Source organism: Oncorhynchus mykiss, chromosome 4 (genome assembly GCF_057628025.1).
Source record: "Oncorhynchus mykiss isolate SJ-2025 chromosome 4, ASM5762802v1, whole genome shotgun sequence".
NCBI lineage: Eukaryota > Metazoa > Chordata > Actinopteri > Salmoniformes > Salmonidae > Oncorhynchus > Oncorhynchus mykiss.
Genome location: NC_143025.1, coordinates 16,190,019 through 16,210,570, shown reverse-complemented (window position 1 = coordinate 16,210,570; position 20,552 = coordinate 16,190,019). Strand labels below are relative to the sequence as shown.

At 45.1% G+C, this 20,552-nt stretch overlaps 1 protein-coding gene across 2 annotated transcripts in view; it reads right to left on the bottom strand.

The window, feature by feature from the left end:
* The window catches only part of LOC110521391 (fibulin-1), a 43,889-nt gene extending 23,921 nt beyond the window's left edge, over positions 1-19,968 (bottom strand). The window contains exons 1-15 of one of the 2 annotated variants that reach the window (XM_036968911.2): positions 19,677-19,958; positions 14,824-14,932; positions 11,387-11,519; positions 10,087-10,234; positions 9,718-9,783; positions 9,490-9,576; positions 9,188-9,325; positions 8,733-8,870; positions 6,936-7,079; positions 6,512-6,637; positions 6,146-6,271; positions 5,752-5,871; positions 5,480-5,611; positions 4,878-5,001; positions 404-546 (exon numbers count right to left, since the gene is read on the bottom strand). In XM_036968911.2, coding sequence (XP_036824806.1) covers positions 404-546; positions 4,878-5,001; positions 5,480-5,611; positions 5,752-5,871; positions 6,146-6,271; positions 6,512-6,637; positions 6,936-7,079; positions 8,733-8,870; positions 9,188-9,325; positions 9,490-9,576; positions 9,718-9,783; positions 10,087-10,234; positions 11,387-11,519; positions 14,824-14,932; positions 19,677-19,731 — 1,789 coding nt within the window. In that variant the 5' untranslated portion in view covers positions 19,732-19,958. Of the gene's footprint in view, positions 1-403; positions 547-3,396; positions 4,166-4,877; positions 5,002-5,479; positions 5,612-5,751; positions 5,872-6,145; positions 6,272-6,511; positions 6,638-6,935; positions 7,080-8,732; positions 8,871-9,187; positions 9,326-9,489; positions 9,577-9,717; positions 9,784-10,086; positions 10,235-11,386; positions 11,520-14,823; positions 14,933-19,676 lie in introns of those variants that run through there. The other variant, XM_036968912.2, reaches the window with a different exon arrangement.
* Between the last annotated feature and the right edge of the window lie 584 nt (positions 19,969-20,552).

Sequence of the window (20,552 nt, the reverse complement as noted above, 5' to 3'; positions counted from 1 at the left end):
CAGTATTTCTCAATTTTACATCTAACTAAGGTGTTTGGTACAATAACTGTTTCTGACTCATAATGATGCCACATAGGTTGTTTTCAAAGGAATTAGTTCATTAGCTTATTTTGGGCAAGTAAGTAAGTAGCCTTGCAAGAGCCTTGGATTTCAGCTCATAGGAGCAGGAGCCTAACTCCTCATTATGTAGTGCGAGGCAGCTTGATGTATAAGCACACCCCCTGGACAGGAGGCTAGTCTATCACAGGATGTTTTGGTCAACAGGTTTTGGACAACAAGGTAATATAGAAAGGAATATACTTACAAGTATGTTTTCACGTAACATGCTGTCAGTGATAAAAAACATTGGATGTGAAAAAAAGTGTGCTGTAATCTAAATAAGTGCATGAGAGATCACCCCTACCTTCAGGCCTGGTGAACTCCCTGAAGGTAGGCATGGAGATGACAGTGTGGGAGACTGAGTGTACAGGGTCCAGGACACAGCTGATGTCATTGGGCTGGCACGACTTCACACAGCGGACGGTGTCTGAGCGCTCGACCCTTGCCCTGGTGAGAGAGGACACACACAAATGCACACACACAACTTCTGACCTTTAGCGAGAGATTATAAAAAGCCTAAGGCACAAACCGCCTTCGGTTCCTCCCCTGAAGCTCAAATGACAGGGCATCCTATTCCAAGGGAGAAGCGCACTGCACAATCAAGAACTCAGCAGACCCTGTGGAACAACCGCTACACAAACACGATCTGTCCAACTACAGCGGGGATGCTGGATAAAGTATTCTACATCAAAAACATCGGTACTGTATGTGGCTAGCAAGAATGATAAACCAACGACAGCCAAAGATCACACAGTAGCCAGAGTGTAGCTGGCTAGTGGAGGCTCTGGTAGCCATTGATGGTTTGGTTTCTGATGCACTGGTTGTGTTGTGTGGGGAGAAGAGAAGTGAAATATGAAATACTATGAGGAGAGAATGATGCATGAGTTGCTCGCAGCAAAATATTTGGATTTGTTGAGCGTGTCCCCGGCTTCATATCAGATAATCTCTTGAGGAGAATTTATGGGACAAGGGGGGTTCTAAAATTCTCCTAAATTGTGAAGAACATGACTAGACAACTCCCCAAGCGCTCCGAGCTGCTCTCATCCCATTATTTAAGACTCTGTTTATTTCACAATCTAATCAGTGGCAGCTTAGGGTGAGGGGAGACCTCGCTGAAACAAATGCCACCCACCCACATGCCTACAGCAACAGGGCTGCTATGCTGCCAGGAACCTGTCCTGCAATCTGAGAGGAACTACTTCTCAGCAGGCTTTACCCACAAGCACCAGGGACAGAGACCTCTATTTAAATCATCAATGCCCCGGGGAGGTCCTGGTTACGAAACATATCAAGACAAATTCTACAACTCAACGTCAGCCATAATCTCCTCTGCTTGGTGGGGATGTGCCATGCTCTACCGAATGAACTCTGCTTCTCCATGAGCCTATTCTAAACAGACAATATACCATACACGCAGCTTATACAGTTGATAATGTCTGGTGTGGATGGGATTCAAAAGGAAGGTTATGCCAACAGACAAGTAGCTGGCCAGTGCATATATGATTTGGCTCTGGTTCCCAAGAGTACCATGTATAGGGTCCAATGAACGTCCACCACTGCCCCAGTGTAATGTATAATATAGCTACATCATGGCTCTCTGTCTCTCCTCGTGGGGCCTATAGGCTGCAGCTCAACCCCAGGCCAGAACCCCAGGCCAGAACCCGGCTCGGGTTGCACAGCTCCTTTCATGGAGAGAGTGGAAAAGCCCCTGACAAAAAGTCAGGGGCTTGTAATTAGCAATTAACGCCAGGGTACAGGTTTTGCTTTGGTTCAGGCCAAAGCCGCAAATGTTCTTCTAGTTTATAATACCTCAGCCTGCAGCAGCAGCAGCAAGAGGAGAGAGCAGGTCCTGGAGGATGGGGTGAATGCTCTGCTCCACTAGGCCACAAAGTGAATTTACAAGATTATAATGACCCAGGGTGAACTGGCCCTCACACAGAGCAGGGTACATCAAAGACTAGACAGCAAGTAGAGAGAAGGGCTAATTATGCCCCTTGTGTGTGTGTGTGTGTGTGGGGGGGGGGGGGTTGTGGGTGCCACAGGAGGGCCCTTGTATTCCCCTGTCCTCTCATCTCTCTCTTCACCTCACGTGGCCCAGAGAGACCCAGCCCTACAGAAAAAAACAATACTTCAAGACCAGAAAGGAAAACAGACTGTTGGATGGAATGGAAGTCCTCTGGTCAAGCGCTGCAAAGTCCTTTTATTTTTTGGGTAATTATTATTTATAGTCAGTAGATTGATAACGCCCCAACACAAACACTGCAGGGCATCATTCATTCTCCAAGCGGTGATGTTGCTCCACCACAAATTGTTCAGACCACCGGCCAGAACCCAGATCCCCATAATTCACTGTCAGAGTAGAGAAAAAAATGAATTGTGCTTTACAGATGTATGATCTTCATTTGAGCCAGTTTGCTACAGAAGGAAACTAATCTTGCAGCAACAGGAAATTTGAATTATTTTGTAGATTATAATTAATGGACATTTTTGAAGAGGTTGATACATTTTTCACAAGGAAAAATCAAGTCTGAAATCTCAAAGTGGAAATTACAAACTTCAAAAGCCTTTTTAATCCTCAAATACACTACAGGTTTTACATTTCCTGAGTTACAGGAATGGTCTCCTGCAACAGGGTGATCAAATTAAGATACTATATCTGTAGCTGTGCACAGACCACCATGTTTTATTTTATGGATTTCCCGACTAGACAGGTGCATCCTTACTGCCCTGACAGGTCGGGAGGAACCTGGGACCCATGGTTGAATTTACAGTTATTGTAATTTCTACTCTATCTCTGTGCCTTGCATATTTCCTAGTCTTCCACGACTGCATCCCATTGCCTGTCACTTACTCTGGCTTGCCTTTGAGTCACTGTCTGCTTGATTTTACACCCGCAGTATGCAGTGAAATATGTGCATTTCACATTATTCCTAAAATATCAAGTGGGCTAGGTCAGGATGTGAGACCACATTAGAAGGATGTGGATCCACCAATGAACTGCTTCCACCAAATCAACTATGACTTCACAGTGCTAATATGCTGTTTAAAATGCTATTTAATATGCTATTTAAAACACTGATACTCACCTACTGGAATATCACAGTTCTATTCAAGAGATGTACCTATGCCACTGAAAATATTTTTTCGCCAACCACATAAACGTACCCCAAACATGAAGTGCATACATGCTTTACAGGTCATAGTTCCCCCAGCTATGTAATATTCTAATAAAAGATGAGATCTCTGGTGCTGTCCACAAAACATATGTTCAAAAAATATATCCGGATTGAACGTCTATTGTGTCTAGTCCAATTTTAATAGAAAACATTTCATTAAACAAATCAACCATAAGATCCTGTAGGACTGCAGACTACACCATTACATACAGCAATCAATAGGCATCCCCAGGCCACTACCTCAATACCCTGCCCTAGAGTGCCACCTAGCTGCTATTCAAATGCTGTACCTCCAAGTGAGTACATTACATTTGGCCTATTTTGCAGGGCTATACTTAGCTACAGTAATCACAAAAACTACAATAAGACCAAAAACAAGGATACAAATGACAGAATGCTGCTTCTGGTCTATGTCAACTGTGTTTGTGCTTGCTTATCATGGCAGTGTTTGCTCTTTTTTGGCTGTTATTGTTGTTGCCGTATTCTTGTTGCTATATGCTACTACCCTCTACTCAGGGATAGCGTTATATGGTAGGATGGGCTGCTCCTGGACAACAAACACCAGGACTTTGGCTAGGTAGGTGCTGGTGGTGCCGTAACGCAGCAGTCTCATCTCCAGAGACAGCTCAAAGTCCTGCGGCTCCGTGATGGGCCGCGTCACAGCCATCTCGCCACCAGAGGGCACTCTCTGCATGCCGAAGAAGTCGCCCTTGTTGCCGCCGACGATGGCAATCTGAACATGGTCTCCGGGCACGGTGTTGGACGGGCCCATGCGGAAGACGTTGGTGGGCACGGGGATGTTGGTGGGGAAGGTGAGGTGGTAGTAGGTTATTCTCAGAGGCAAGGCCAGGCACTCGCTAGTCTGATTGCAAAGCAAGCGTTCACAACGACTGTAAGGAGAGACAGGGGCCAGAGACAGGACAGGACAAGACAAAGACGGACAGATAGAACAAACAGAGAACAAAAGAGAGGTATAAGTTTGATTTGCCGTGCATGGCATGCTGCTAGCTGGGTGGGGCTAGGTGGGTAGGGACAAAGTCAGCCTCATGTGTTTCTGTGGACCAGCATGTGTCACACTGCCCCCTGTAGGGTCATGCAAGAACATCTCAAGGAAAGGATTACATTTCGTCATTCGACTGCCTTCACAGAACATGCCTTTGACTGAACCCTAAAACTGAAGCCATTAAGAGTCAACATTGGGCATGCACAGCTTCAATAGAGAGGTAGGGGTTGGAGTTGGGGTTGTGTATACACTGTAGAGCAGGGGCCATAAAATAACTTGTGCCTGATCCACACTTTAGGACCGACCTGACCATACTGTGCTGGCTGGGATATTTTTCCTTTCACATTGCGGAGCCAGACCAGCCCAGTAGTGCTCGGCTTGACTGCACTCGGTTTGGCTCAGTAGTGTGAAAAGAGTTCTTCTCCTGATTAAACAAGGAGTTACATAAAGTTATCCGCCTTGGTCAATGACAACTTAACTGAGAACTCCATACCTGGCGACCTTGGGATACTGTGAACTAAAAACCGGTATACTGTATAGCCCCAGTACTTGAGAGAGAGTCCTCAGGTAGGTAGGTAGGTAGGTAGGTAGGTACTCACTTCTCTCCTGCTCGGCGATAGTTTGGCGGACACTCAAAGGACAAGCATCTGAATCCACCCTGTACATTGAAGCAGCTCTCTGTCTCAGAGCAGGTGTGTGTCCCTGTCACACACTCATCAACATCTGGACAGGAAGAGAAATGAATCAATTCAGAACCACAAACATTTTAAATCCTATATTTTAAACATGAAACCTAGGTTCAAACCTTGTCCGCTGCGTGTCACGAGACCGCTGAGCTAAAGCCTATAGGCATTAGCTCGGGGAGATAATGCAAGTCTTCAGGTATCAGGCAAGGTTACTCATTATGGAAGTTTGGTTCACAGAATCATCACTGTTACATTTTATTCACTCCCGCAGACGCTCTTATCCAGAGCAACTTACAGGAGCAATTAGGGTTAAGTTGCTTGCTCAAGGGTACATAGGGTACATCAACATGTTTTCCACCTCAGGGATTCAAACCAGCAACCTTTCAATTACTGGCCCAATGCTCTTAACCGCTAGGCTACCTGCCATCTTTACTGGTATTTGTCTTCTGATCTGAAGAATGACCAAAACCCCCCTGCTGAGGACCCCTACATCCCCATAAGGAGCGAGGACTTACCCTGGCAGCTGCGTCCATTGGGGGCCAGAGTATAGCCGGTGGCGGGGCAGTTGCAGTGGAAGCTCCCGGGGGTGTTGTGGCAGCGGTAGGAACAGATGTGACCCCCGGTGGGCAAGGCACACTCATCAATGTCTGGAGATAATGTCAAAGATCAAACAATAGAGGATGTAAAGGGTACAGGAAGTCAAATCAAATAATACCTGTGTAATGGGGCTCCTGATTAGGCTACACCATAGGCTATGGCTCATTAGATGTGTTTTAGCATCTCCTACCTTCACAGTTGATGCCATCCCTGTCACTGAGCTGGTAGCCACGGCGACAGTAGCACTGGTAGGAGCCGTACACGTTGGCACACTCTTGACTGCAAGGGCTGCTCTCACATTCGTTTAGATCTACACACAACAATGTAACTCAGTTAGATAAAACTAGTCATCTATAGACAGGAGAGAGACAGAGAAAGAGAGAGTGAGAGAGAGAGAGTGTGAGAGAGAGACAAAGAGAGAGAGAGAGAGACAAAGAGAGAGAGAGAGAGAGAGAGAGAGAGAGAGAGAGAGAGAGATACATCAATAAAACACATGACCACAAACTTCAGTAAGGCAAAACAAGAGATGGCCAATGAGGGAAGCTCAGATTTAAACAATTCTTAACATTGGAAGACTGCCTTACCATCACAGTTCCTGCCGTCGCTGGCCAGCTTGAAGCCTTGGGTGCAGCTGCACTTATAGGACCCCACGGCATTCTCACACTTGTGGGCACAGAGGCGCCCAGGGTAGTGCCTGCACTCATTGATATCTAAGACACAGAAGAAAAGGACACTAAGTTGAATATCTACAGCAGGGTTCCCCAACTGGCAGTTCATTTTTAAAATATATTTTTTAACCCTTTGTCATAAGACCTACATAACGCTGTGATTACGATGACATACCAGATGTCATAAACAGTCAAGACTGTTGGTGTCCTGCTTATGTCAACTAACACGACACTGTCCTGTAACTACTAGGTAACTACAAGGAGTAAGAAGTCAGTATGTACCTTCGCATACGCGGCTGATGCTGTTGAAGATGAAGCCAATCTTACACTCACAACGGAACGATCCTACCAGGTTGATACAGCCATGGCCTGCACACTCTCCATCAGGACCTTTACACTCATCAATATCTACACCAGGGCAAAGAGAGAGAGATCACAAGATATTACAGGAAGAAAAAAAAATGCATCGGTATGCAGAGGGATAGCGAGGCCACGAGAAACACATGGAAATGTAGGCTACAGTGTAAGATTCCTAATGCTAAGCAAAGGAGGTGAACGTGGTAGAGAAGCACGTCTATCAGTGCTGCGGTGGATCCAGGGCATGTTGAGGCTGTCTACTATAGCCCAGGACAGAGACCTTGAGGGGGCCTTATGCCCAGACTGGCCCGATGAGGCCTCAGTACGTAAGTGAGGCAGCCGTACGTACCCACGCAGCGGTTGCCGTTGTCGTTTAGGTGGTATCCCCGGCCACAGTTGACAGAGTTCCTCTGGCAGGTGAAGGAGCCCACCGTGTTCATACACGACTGGCCAGGGTGGCAAGGCCCAGTCTGGGCCAGACACTCATTGATGTCTGGGGTAGAGGTCAGAGGTTATACATATGTCATGTATAGTTGAAGTCGGAAGTTTACATACACCTTAGCCAAGTACATTTAAACTCAGTTTTTCACAATTCCTGACATTTAATCTGAGTAAAAAGTCCATGTCTTAGGTCAGTTAGGATCACCACTTTACTTTAAGAATGTGAACTGTCAGAATAATAGTGGAGAGAGTGAATTATTTCAGCATGTATTTCTTTCATCACATTCCCAGTGGGTCAAAAGTTTACATACACTCAATTAGTATTTGGTAGCATTGCCTTTAAATTGTTTAACTTGGGTCAAACATTTTGGGTAGCCTTCCACAAGCTTCCACAATAATTTGGGTGAATTTTGCCCCATTCCTCCTAACAGAGCTCCAATACCTTGACTTTGTTGTCCTTAAGCCATTTTGCCACAACTTTGGAAGTATGATTGGGGTCATTGTCCATTTGGAAGACCCATTTGCGACCAACCTTTAACTTCCTGACTGATGTCTTGAGCTGTTACTTCAATATATCCACATCATTTTCCATCCTCATGATGCCAATTATTTTGTGAAGTGCACCAGTCCCTCCTGCAGCAAAGCACCTCCACAACATGATGCTGCCACCCCCGTGATTCACGGGTGGGATGGTGTTCTTCGGCTTGCAAGCCTCCCCTTTTTCCTCCAAACATAACGATGGTCATTATGGCCAAAAAGTGCCATTTTTGTTTCATCAGACCAGAGGACATTTCTCCAAAAAGTACGATCTTTGTCCCCATGTGCAGTTGCAAACCGTAGTCTGGCTTTTTTATGGCGGTTTTGGAGCAGTGGCTTCTTCCTTGCTGAGCGGCCTTTCAGGTTATGTCGATATAGGACTCGTTTTAATGTGGATATAGATACTTTTCTACCTCATTCCTCCAGCATCTTCACAGGGTCCTTTGCTGTTGTTCTGGGATTGATTTGCACTTTTCGTACCAAAGTACGTTCATTTCCAGGAGGAAGAACACGTCTCCTTCCTGAGCGGTATGATGGCTGCGTGGTCCCATGGTGTTTATTCAGGCGTTTGGAAATTTCTCCCAAGCATGAACCAGACTTGTGGAGGTCTACAATATTTTCTGAGGCTGATATCTTCAGATGTTCCCATGATGTCAAGCAAAGAGGCACTGAGTTAAAAGGTAGGCCTTGAAGTACATCCACAGGTACACCTCCAATTTACTGAAATTATGTCAATTAGCCTATCAGAAGCTTCTAAATCCATGACATAATTTTCTGGAATTTTCCAAGCTGTTCAAAGGCACAGTCAAATTAGTGTATGTACACTTCTGACCCACTGGAATTGTGATTCAGTGAATTATAAGTGAAATAATCTGTTTGTTAGCAATTGTTGGAAAAATGACTCGTGTCATGCACAAAGTATAATTCCTAACTGACTTGCCAAAACTATAGTTTGTTAACAAGAAATTTGTGGAGTGGTTGAAAAACTAGTTTTAATGACCCCAACCTAAGTGTATGTAAACTTCCGACTTCAACTGTATGTATGTATGTCGGAGGGCCCTGTGGACTGTACTTTGAAGTTACTGTGTTTTGGGGTATATGTGGGATGGATGGGGTGATGTACTGTCCTGGTGATGTGTTGCCATGGTAACATGGTTCTGATGCTCACCGATGCAGCTGCCCAGGGCATCCTGGATGTATCCATCGCCACACTGGTTCTTGGGCCGACAGCGGAATGACCCCTGAGTGTTCTGACACATAAAGTCCGGGGCGCAGTTGTGGGTGCCCGACTCACACTCGTCAATGTCTGGGGGGAGAAGACATGTTGTACGAAAGCATCAGCAGATTTACATGATATTAAAATGTATGTGATTCAAATGTATTCTTATAAATACTCAACAATAGCTTCATTGTCAAAGTCAGACATACTGTAAATCTGACAGACAGACAGACAGACAGACAGACAGACAGACAGACAGACAGACAGACAGATGATTAATGGACGGATGTTTATCAGTTTATCATGGATTTGTTTTACAGCTTATCATGGATGTATGAATCATACATATTGATCTTTACATATTCCCTCTCCCCTGTAGGAGGTGTTGTGTTGCGACCTCTGACCTTTGCAGTTGTTGCTGTCGGTAAGCTCGTAACCGGTACCACAGCTGACCTCTCTTTGGCAACGAAATGACCCCAGCGTGTTGATGCAGCGCTCACCTCCTCGGCAGTTACTGGCACCCAGCAGGCACTCATTTATATCTGAGAGAGAGAGGGAGAGAGGAAGAGGAAGAGGAGAGGATAATATGGAAGGCATATCTAAGAAGTAAGATATCCTAGTCCTGTGGAGATACTAGATGGATAGGGATTTATTCCACCTAATTTACTATTCAACAAGATATGACTGCTGCCTCCTGTCCACTCACCTTCACAGTTCTTCCCATCTGGTTTGAGTTTGTAGCCTTTGAAGCAGGCACAGGTGCCGTTGCCCACACATTCCTGTGCACACTTCGCTAATCCAGTTCAGAACAGAAAATGTGCACATTAAAGTAAATTATTTTTGTTTCTGTTAGGGTACCTATGTTTCTGACTTTCTCTGTGAGGGCAGTCAGCTAATAACATGTGACAGTAATGTGAGGAGGGGAAGTTAGTACCATTACTGCACTCATTCAGTAACGGATCATCCTTGCCAGTGAGGGCCTCGTTGTCTTTGTCTGGAACTGTGGGGGATAAGAATTAAAATATTCACCAGTACAGGCAAAAACTGTTTCCAAACAAAGAGTGTTGAAACTATTCATCATGACAATGGAGGTCTTTACTTAAACTACAGCAAGAGCCAAGGCTCCTAATGGCCACCAGAGGGCAGTGTAGAACTAGATTAAAAATAGTCCATATATCCTCTCCACTCTATCTTTCCCCTTCTCCCTCCTCCCTGCCCTCTCTATTACAACACCTCCCATTCCTCCCTCTCTCCACCCTTTCCTCTCCCTCCACCCTCCTCTCCTTCTACCCTCCTCTCTTACCCAGAGTGATGGTCTTCACATCGGGGGCTCCGTCATCACAGCAGGCCCGGGACACCAGGCCACACTGGTAACCCAGAGACAGGCTGTGGTCACAGGGCAGACCCTTCTCCTGAGCAGCCCGGCCCAGCAGACAACAGTCACAGCACATCTGGAGGTGAATGTGTTAATATGCATCATTTGGCTAGACAGACATACAGAGAGAAATTACACCACCACTTCACAACTTCACCAATCACCATCGTCTGAAAGGGAACAGTCTGGGCTCGACTCGGGGGAGGGGTCAGGTTTCCACCAGTTACCACAGCCACAAAGTCAAAATTGGCTATATCATAAAAATTTATGAAATCAAAACTTAGCTTTTTGGTCTTAATTTAAGTTTACGGTTAGGCATAAGGTTAGCAGTGTGGTTGTGGTTAGGGTTAGGTTTAAAATCACAAATATGCAGGGTTTATTACTTTGTGGCTGTGGTAACTAGTGACGACCGAGGAGTCTAGTCTGAGTGTGTCTGTATCTTCTGTGTGTGCATGTCTTGAGGATGTCATAATGTGGGTGGTGGGGTTGTAGTCTGGTAGTGTACTGAGAGATTTTAGAGGGAGCTAGAAAATGTGCATGCTATGGTTTATCCCCCATTCTAAACTCATCCTGTACCACTTTTCTCCCATTCATAAATGCAGCACACCTTAATGCAATCAGCCAACACCTGCATTTCACGGAGGTGGAGGTTCAAGTTAAGACATGTTGCTGGCTGCACTAACAACGATCTCATTCATCTGGGCAAATGTACTGTGGATCCCTTGGCAAAGCTCTGCAAGGGTCTTGACTGCCGCCTTGATGTGCTGTAGTATGTTGTAGTGATATGGTGGTGTAGGATCCTGAGGAAGAAGACAGCCGGGTGTAGAGCACCTATCTTGGCAGAGAGCCTGTAGTAGACAGTATCTTATGTGAATGTATAATCTACCTGACAGCAACAAGCTCCATTCCTCATTTCTCCCCAGAGTGACATGTTTCATCCTGCTCAACAGGATCGCACACACACACACACACACACACACACACACACACACACACAATCACAATCACTCTCCTGCAGAAATTGCACGTTGATGCTCAACATAAGGTTTTTGAAGCAGACAATGAATTCTTCTCTGACATTCACACTTTTGATACACACACACACACACACACACACACACACACACACACACACACACACACACACACACACCTGCAAACACAAGTATTTGTGCAATGTATGCACATATGCACAAACACACACATACTCTCTCACAGACAAACACACCCTTGTGGTCTTGGTCTCGCAGGTGCTTCCAGGAAACTGGGTGTCACAGCCCCCCTGGTCTTTGGCCATGTTGATGCCATTTGTGCAGATGGAGTCCTCCAGTACCGTCGCGCAGCACTGCTCCTGTACTATCCTGTCAGACAGGAACAGGAAAGACACAGGGAACACAGTTTATTCTCAACTCCATCACTGGGCTCCTTAGTGGAATAGAGCGCTGTCTCAAAGTGCTTCCTGTTAAGAAGAGCCCTGGGCATGCCTAATAGGGATCTATTCATAGTCCTGCCTGCTGCAGCTGCTGTACGTGGTTGAGTGATTAAGGAAAACCCTGTGTGAGCTCAAGGTGGATAAAAAGTTGTCTATGTATAAAATCTTCAATTTAACAGTTGGGTAAATTCACCACTGCCTTCATTTGGCTTACCACACACCCACTGTTATGGGTACAGTGAAGCCAACTTAACAATCAATTATTTACCGTAACTATTGTAACCCACCCACCTCCCCATTGGATGTTCCCCCCCTGATTGACACAGAGGGGTGCAGAGCTGCAACACTTCCTGGATAAGGTTTGAACATTTTTACTTTCCCAAAATTCCCAGGTTTTCCAGAAATCCTGGTTGGATTTTGCATCCCTATTTCCTGGACAACATTACTGGAATTACATTCCTCTGGGGGAAAGCCAGGCTGAGTCTGGAGTGGAACCAGCCTATCTAGGATGCCTGAGCACTTCCAGACAGTTGGAGAACCAGTGATATCCACCTCTCTGACCAGTCTGTCCAGTTGGAGAGGCTTGATTAGCCGTTTTACAGTAAAACCAGAAACGGTTGTCGTACTGTAGACAAAAAGCTGCTGTAAATAATCAGATCTGAAATGAGAGTGAGTGCAGGCAGCACACCTCTTTACTGTAGACAAGCTTTATCAGACCATCAACAGTCGGGTTGCTGTGCTTTGCCTCCAATGGTCTGCTCCTCTGAGGGACTTTAATAAGTTAAGGGCTGTTTGTGTTTGTCTGTCTCTCTGTCTGGTCTGTTTCTGGTCTGTCTCTCTGTCTGGTCTGTCTGTCTCTGTCTTTGGTCTGTCTGTCTCTCTGTCTGGTCTGTTTCTGGTCTGTCTCTCTGTCTGGTCTGTCTGTCTCTGTCTTTGGTCTGTCTGTCTTTCTGTCTGGTTGTCTCTGGTCTGTCTGGTCTGTTTCTGGTCTGTCTCTCTGTCTGGTCTGTCTGTCTCTGTCTTTGGTCTGTCTGTCTTTCTGTCTGGTCTGTCTGGTCTGTTTCTGGTCTGTCTCTGGTCTGTCTGATCTGTCTCTGGTCTGTCTGTCTTTCTGTCTGTCTGGTCCGTCTGTCTGTCTATCCGGTCTGACTGGTCTGTCTCTCTGTCGGGTCTGTTTCTGGTCTGTCTCTCTATCTGGTCTGTCTGTCTCTGTCTTTGGTTTGTCTGCCTGTCTCTCTGTCTGGTCTGTCTGTCTCTGTCTTTGGTCTGTCTGTCTTTCTGCCTGGTTGTCTCTGGTCTGTCTGGTCTGTTTCTGGTCTGTCTGGTCTGTCTGTCTTTCTGTCTGTCTGGTCTGTCTGCCTGTCTATCCGGTCTGTCTCTGTTCTGTCTGGTTTGTCTGTCTGTCTGTCTGTCTGTCTGTCTGTCTGTCTGGTCTGTTTGGTCTGTCTGTCTTTCTGTCTGTCTGGTCCGTCTGCCTGTCTATCCGGTCTGTCTCTGTTCTGTCTGGTTTCTCTGTCTGTCTGTCTGTCTGTCTGGTCTGTTTCTGGTCTGTCTCTCTGTCTGGTCTGTCTGTCTCTGTCTTTGGTCTGTCTGTCTTTCTGTCTGGTTGTCTCTGGTCTGTCTGGTCTGTTTCTGGTCTGTCTCTCTGTCTGGTCTGTCTGTCTCTGTCTTTGGTCTGTCTGTCTTGTCTGTTTCTGGTCTGTCTCTGGTCTGTCTGATCTGTCTCTGGTCTGTCTGTCTTTCTGTCTGTCTGGTCCGTCTGTCTGTCTGTCTATCCGGTCTGACTGGTCTGTCTCTCTGTCGGGTCTGTTTCTGGTCTGTCTCTCTATCTGGTCTGTCTGTCTCTGTCTTTGGTTTGTCTGCCTGTCTCTCTGTCTGGTCTGTCTGTCTCTGTCTTTGGTCTGTCTGTCTTTCTGCCTGGTTGTCTCTGGTCTGTCTGGTCTGTTTCTGGTCTGTCTGGTCTGTCTGTCTTTCTGTCTGTCTGGTCCGTCTGCCTGTCTATCCAGTCTGTCTCTGTTCTGTCTGGTTTCTCTGTCTGTCTGTCTGTCTGTCTGTCTGTCTGTATGTCTGTCTGTCTGTCTGTCTGTCTGTCTGGTCTGTCTGGTCTGTTTGGTCTGTCTGTCTTTCTGTCTGTCTGGTCCATCTGCCTGTCTATCCAGTCTGTCTCTGTTCTGTCTGGTTTCTCTGTCTGTCTGTCTGTCTGTCTGTCTGTCTGTCTGTCTGTCTGTCTGTCTGTCTGTCTGTCTGTTTGGTCTGTCTGTCTGTCTGTCTGTCTGTCGGTCTGTTTGGTCTGTCTGTCTGTCTGTCTGTCTGTCGGTCTGTTTGGTCTGTCTGTCTGTCTGTCTGTCTGGTCTGTCTGTCTGTCTGTCTTTAGGGAGGGAGTGAAATCCATTGTCTGTTTTACGGGTTTGAGTGTATATAGAGTACTGTACAGCACTTAGATCCCCTCTCCACTCCACTCCTGTAACTTGCTCCAAAAAGCCTCTGTCTTTATCAACCCTCTTACCAGAAATGATCTCTTTTTCCTTATAAACTACAACCACACTCACGCCACCTCCGCAGGACCTTTTAAGGGCACAACCGGGCTCCTGTTTTTCTTTTCTCTTCTTCTCTTTTTTCAGTGTCTGAAATAATCCCTCTGATTTCCTGTTCTTCCCCCTCTCCAGTCCTCTCTTTGAGTATAGTTTCACCTCAGTGGTATTTCCTGGATTTGGCAATACCCCTCTCTCTAAACCCTAAACCCAACCCCCCACTCAACCAAAAACCCTCACCCTTCCCCCCTCACTCTATAATTTGAACAAATTCTCTATCACTTGGGTAGCCAATGTAAATACATGTGCCACCAGAGAGCAGATTGAGCAACAGATCTCCTCCTTATTGGCCTTGAACCTGTGGCAACACACCTTCTAATATTACTACCAGAGCTGTTATTACTGTCATTATTACTATTGTAATGTACCATGCTCTCACATCAAGTCAATAATGTGGCTGGGGATTTATGACCGGGGGTAAGGTAAAGTCATCTCACATTATGGCCTACCACCATACATATTGCCCTATAGTCTATCTTTACAGCATTAAATTAACCCATGGGACTAATACTGAGGTAAGCACTTCTCACTATGGGCACAGAGGTAAGACCATAGAAATACAATCCATGTTCTATCTATTGTAATCATGACATTTCTATGGATACGAGAGCCCAGTAAGTCCAGTAGTGGGGCCTCAATCACCTGCATGTGGTGGACTCGGAGATGAGAGGGAGGGCTGTGCAGTCCTGGTTATCAATGCCCCGGTCCCGACCATCCTTACAGCACTCCTCTATTGACATCTGTTTTCCACCTGTGGTTGGACAAAACCACAAACAAACACTGGGTTATAGGCTTATGTTGTATGCTGTGACTGGCCCTATTGAAGAGTGGGGTGGCAGGTAGCCGAGGATTGGGTCAGTAACTGAAAGGTTGCTGGTTTGAATCCCTGAGCAGACTTGGTGAAAAATCTTCCCTTGAGCAAGGCACTTAACCCTAATTGTTTATGTAAGTTCTTCTGGACTAGAGTGTCTGTTAAAATGTAATGTAACAGATTGCTTCAGTGTGGTAGAGATCTAGAGACCCCAAATGGGGTGTGACTATAGCAGTTGTATTTACATGGTTTTAGCCTGCTGAGAGCTAATATTAGACTTCAGGGCCCAGGCAAGGTAGCTCATAAAGCACAGAACCACCTTCCATGTTACATAAGGTAACAGTCAATCTGAGGGATAAGAAACTCTCTAACATTACTTAGGACTACACTGATAGAGCAGAATGGAGTCTATTCTCTTGCATGAACAATACAACATTATTTAGAATGATTATGCAACGCATGTTTACCAAATGAGCAAAACTCTTAGCCAAACAAAAATCTATTGTTTTACCCAATGCCACTCACACTCCCCAACTATTAACAATGTGTCTTCCAAGTGATTGAAAATGAAATTCAGAGCTGTAATAGGAATGTGTTTAAATGCCCATAAGCATTTTGCCAGCGATACTGAATGATGGATATGTTGTGTAGAAATAAGAGAGGCTTTACGACTGGAGCTGGACCAACTCTGTGGCGCTCCGTCTGCTTCTCCATGTGGATTAAAGAGCTCGGAATGCCTCAACTCTGTAAACAATTCAGCCATCGCAATCAGATCAAATACAGTCATTTCCTCGTGGTTACTGTGATCTGCCAAACGTGAAAGAACTCTGGCAGGTTGGCTGGTCCTTTCTTGCCTTAGGCATAAACAAAGCTCTGCCTGCCAAATTGGTACTATGGATATAAATCCTCCAGAAGAACACTCAAAGTCATCTTAGTTCATCCAATAAACCTGCTGTTGATTCGTAGCCTAGTAGGAGACTAGAGGAATAATAGTGAATACAACAACTGAAAATAATAAGACATCGTAGAGGATCATAGGCATGTCTAACTTCAAATTCTAGCTTGGCAGACGAGTCAACAAAATAGGATCAGGAGTTTCAACTAAGGCAGGATGTGTCACCTTTCATTTATAGTTCCATAAAAAAGTAATAAAATAACAATTTAGAGTTCCAATTATTTCTGCCAGAGGAGCTATGGAACTTGTTGTATATCTTTGAATATGGGAAGTACAGATAGGGGTCAAAGGTGTGAATAAATTAACTTAAAAAGAATATGGTCATTTATGCTAAGGAAATCACATAACTGTCAACATGGACCTTGAGAGATACAGATATGAAAGTTAATTTGGGCAGATTCATAAAAAAATTGTTAAATTATGTAGCAACCATGCAGATAACTTATGCTGAAAATCAAGAGTAAAGTGTATCATCAAACAAATACAGACTAGGTAGTCAAGATGGATTACATTTTTAATTTTACCCCCTTTTCTCCCCAATTTTGTGGTATCCAATTGTTAGTAATTACTATCTTGTCTCATCGCTACAACTCCCGTACGGGGCTCGGGAGAGACGATGGTCGAAAACCATGAGTCCTCCGAAACACAACCCAAACAAGCCGCACTGCTTCTTAACACAGCGCGGCTCCAACCCGGAAGCCAGCCGACCCACTGCGCCCGGCCCGCCACAGGAGTCGCTGGTGACCAGCTAGACTAACAACTGCAGCAGTCGAGCTCCTCGTCCCACCATGTCTTAACTGAGTCATAACCCACTGGTCACAGACATCAGTCCAAAGTTTGGATTTACATTCACTAAGGTGAATTCAACACGAAATCAAATCAAAATGTCACCATGTCATTGGATTTAAGTTAAAAGGTGGGTGAAAAAAAGTCTAAATTCTCTTATGTTGATGACTTTTTTCAAATTGTATCAGTTTTCCTTACGTTGATTCAATGTCACCACAGAATTTTGGGGTTGAAATTTCGTGAAATCAACGTTGATTCAAATAGTTCTTGTCCAGTGGGAAAGCTTTTAGTAAAATACTTCACATGGGCCTCTGACTAGACTAGTGCCACTCTCTTCAACAGTGATAATGTCTATCTCAGCTTTCATCTGAGGGCTGAAACCAACACCAGGATGCTCTTGGAGAGTGACAAAAGTGTTGCTTGGAGAGAGAACTTAGTTACGCATGTAAAAGTGAAGACAATACATTAGCTGGAAGAGCGGGGAATAGTAGGAATGGTCAAAACCTCCTGTGGTGAACAATTCTCCCTGCTCGGCTGCCCCACAGGCCAGTTTTGGCCGGTCTGGACTTTCTTCTTTTTCTTGACCATTACCACTGGCATTAACTGACGTCTCCTTGCCAAAACACCCTGGCAGCTGGAACCCTCACTATGTCTTTAGAAAGAGCAGACAAACCCCCAGAATGCATCTCACCAGCTCCCACAAAGCTCCATGAGGCTCCCTTCCCAGCTCAGAGGAGGCATAGCATGAGAATATCATAGAATCTCAGTTTCATCTGATGGTCACATGACTCTCACGTCCTGCAGTTCTGGTGTATTCTCCCTCCACTCTATACTGATAACTAATCCTAACCCACAGTGCATGACAGGACCATTCCATAACCACCACAGTCCACAGTCTGCCCCCTTTCCCAACTAATTGAATGAGCAGAGCGTCTTAAATCTACCCTCTACTATTGTATCAAACGAGGCAAACCCAGCGGTTGCAGAGGAGATCTAGCAGTCTACCCGCCTGCCTGTCCGTATGATGCATTGTCTGTCTACATAAAAAGCCGATTTCCATCTTGGAATGTGGTGCTGGTGGTGAGGGCTGTCAAGCCTCCTGTCTGGGTCTGGGCAGAGAGAGAGAGAGAGAGAGAGAGCGCGAGAGAGAGATAGAGAGAGAGAGAGAGAGAGAGAGAGAGAGACTAGACTCCTCATGTAAACGCTGCTTAATGAGCTCAGTGGTGCCCCAGTCCCTCAGCCCACAACAATGGCCCATCAGACAGAGCCAGACATTGCAGCAGAACAGTCCACTTCCATTGGCCACATCCTTTAACTAACACACTTTAGTCAGTTTACCTAATGGCATCGAAGTTACACAAATGACCTTATAAGTGCTGAGAACATGTCACAAAAGTCTGTCATTGACACATTTCACTCAACCTAATACGTATTTGGCTGATGGTTGAGTCTATGATGGTTGAGCTGATACAAAAATGTCTGAATGAGTGATTAATGTACATAGATGTTCCATAACCTGGTCGTATGGGGCCATCTTCAGATCTTCAGTCAGTCCACTCTGACACCATACCATGACTCTCTCCCGTGGAGCATGGAATCTGAGAAGAGGAGCTAGGGGTGCTGATAGGTGTTGGGGGAGGGTATAGCCTCCGTGTGACATGCCCAATGACATTGGATTCAATGGAGATGGGGTGATGTCAACTTCTTTCCTAGGCACACCACTGTCAGGAGCCCGGCAGGCTGTGAAAGTGGCCCCATGTGTGTCCAGTGGACCCTAATCTGGGGTATATGGGTTGTCCCAAGCTTCTGTAACCCCTGGAGGGGCCCTTAAAGGTCTAAATCAGAGCTCCTCCCCCCCTGACCAGCAAACGCTCAGTGGGGTACTGCTTAAGTGCCTCCAGACTCATTTGACACACCATCATAGTGTAAGGAGAAACCTGGCCTGCGTCTGGCTGGCTGTCTGAGCATCAAGCCTCTTGAACACATCTCTGTACTGCGTATTTTAAATGTTAAAGCCTTGTTACTGTTAGCTGTTGGGCAATAATTTCCATCTGTAATATTGTAATCGGCAGGTAGTCTAGAGGTAAAGAGCATTGGGCCAGTTACCGGAAAGTTGCTGGTTTGAATCCCTGAGCCAGCAACATCTGTCAATGTGCCCTTGAGCAAGGCACTTAACCCTAATTGCTCCTCTAAGTCTCTCTGGATAAGAGGGAAGTCAAATGTAAATAGCATAATGACCGCTCACTGATTACAAATATCAGTCCTGGCAGTAGTCTGACCAATCTCTACCAACGAAATTAGTCCATATTAAAAACTACGCACAATGCATTTCATCACTGTCAAATCACCTTAGGACAAGTTGAGAATGTTGAAACCATCCTTTAAGCTAGTAAACATGGGCAGATGTTTTACTGGCAAGATACACACAAACACACATGGCACACACACTCTCAAATCAAATCAAAATCAAATGACACACACTGAACAGCATGTGACACAATAGGCTACATGTTTGTACTGTAACATAACTGACAGAGTGTTCATAAAATGACATGTAAAACTTATTGGTTGGTTATATCTAGTGGTACCCGACCTAATCTCTGCCCACACAATGATAGTGCAGTAAACTGGTAAACTTGAAATATCTACCATGCCTGTGTGTACTTACAGGAGTATTTTGTCTACTGTATGTCTATACCAGTGGAGGCTGCTGAGGGGAGGACAGTTTATAATAATGGCTGGAATGGAGTGGATGGAATGGTATCAAAAACATTCCATTCCATCCATTATACTCCATTCCAGCCATTATTATGAGCCGTTCTCCCCTCATCAGCCTCCTTTGCGTCTATACAGTATGCGGTACATCACGCATGGGCATGGATTTATTCTCATGGTTAGAATTACATCAGTAGGCTACTATCCTGAAGCAGAAAGGTAACTTACCTTGTCCGTTGAGAACTCCGAACAGAGAGAAAAGTATAACTATACCGGGACCCATTGGAAGGAGGAGAGATTCTTGCTAAACTAAAGAAAGTGTACAACAGTCAGATCTGTAATATTCTGCCTTAGGTGTGAAACAACAGCACAGTTTCTCACGGACACGCAGACTTTCAAGCGAAAGGTAGACAGACTGTGAGCTCACGCTGGGCAGGAGTATGCGTGTGGGTGATGTGGCTGAATGAATCGCAGCGTGACTGTCTCAGAACGAGCGTCTAATTATCTCGCTCAGAGGGGCGGGCGGGGGCCATCGCAAGTGACGAGTAAAACATTTTTAAATCAAAAGTTCAGAAACCCTAAATGGAGTGTATTGATTTAGACATTACATTATTATACTTCATCTTATTAACTACCAGGTTCTTATATGACACAATTACATTTAATTCAAGTCGTTTTAATGACTTCCATTAGCTAGGCCTACTGACAGATTTAAAGTAGCCCTAAATATCATTTTCTTCTTCTGACTGAATAATACGACACGTAATGGCGACATTGATTAACTTTCATTCAGACGTCTGTCTGTGGCAGAATGATCACACTGATTACTTAAGACCTGGACTCCACTCCGTAGTGATTCTGTGGTTATCTAAAAATATGTTGTGGCCATTTCCAGACTGCAATACATAAAATCTTTAGAATTTGTGGGTTTATTTTTTTGTATACTTTTTTGATCTAATGCATATTCCATATTTTGCAACATTTATGACCATCCTCCTCCGCAGACATACTTGATATTGGAGGTTGACAAAATTGCTCCTCAGGAAAATGATTAATTTCATTGAAGCGTATGTTTTTTCATCCTCAGACTGTCACAGATGTGGG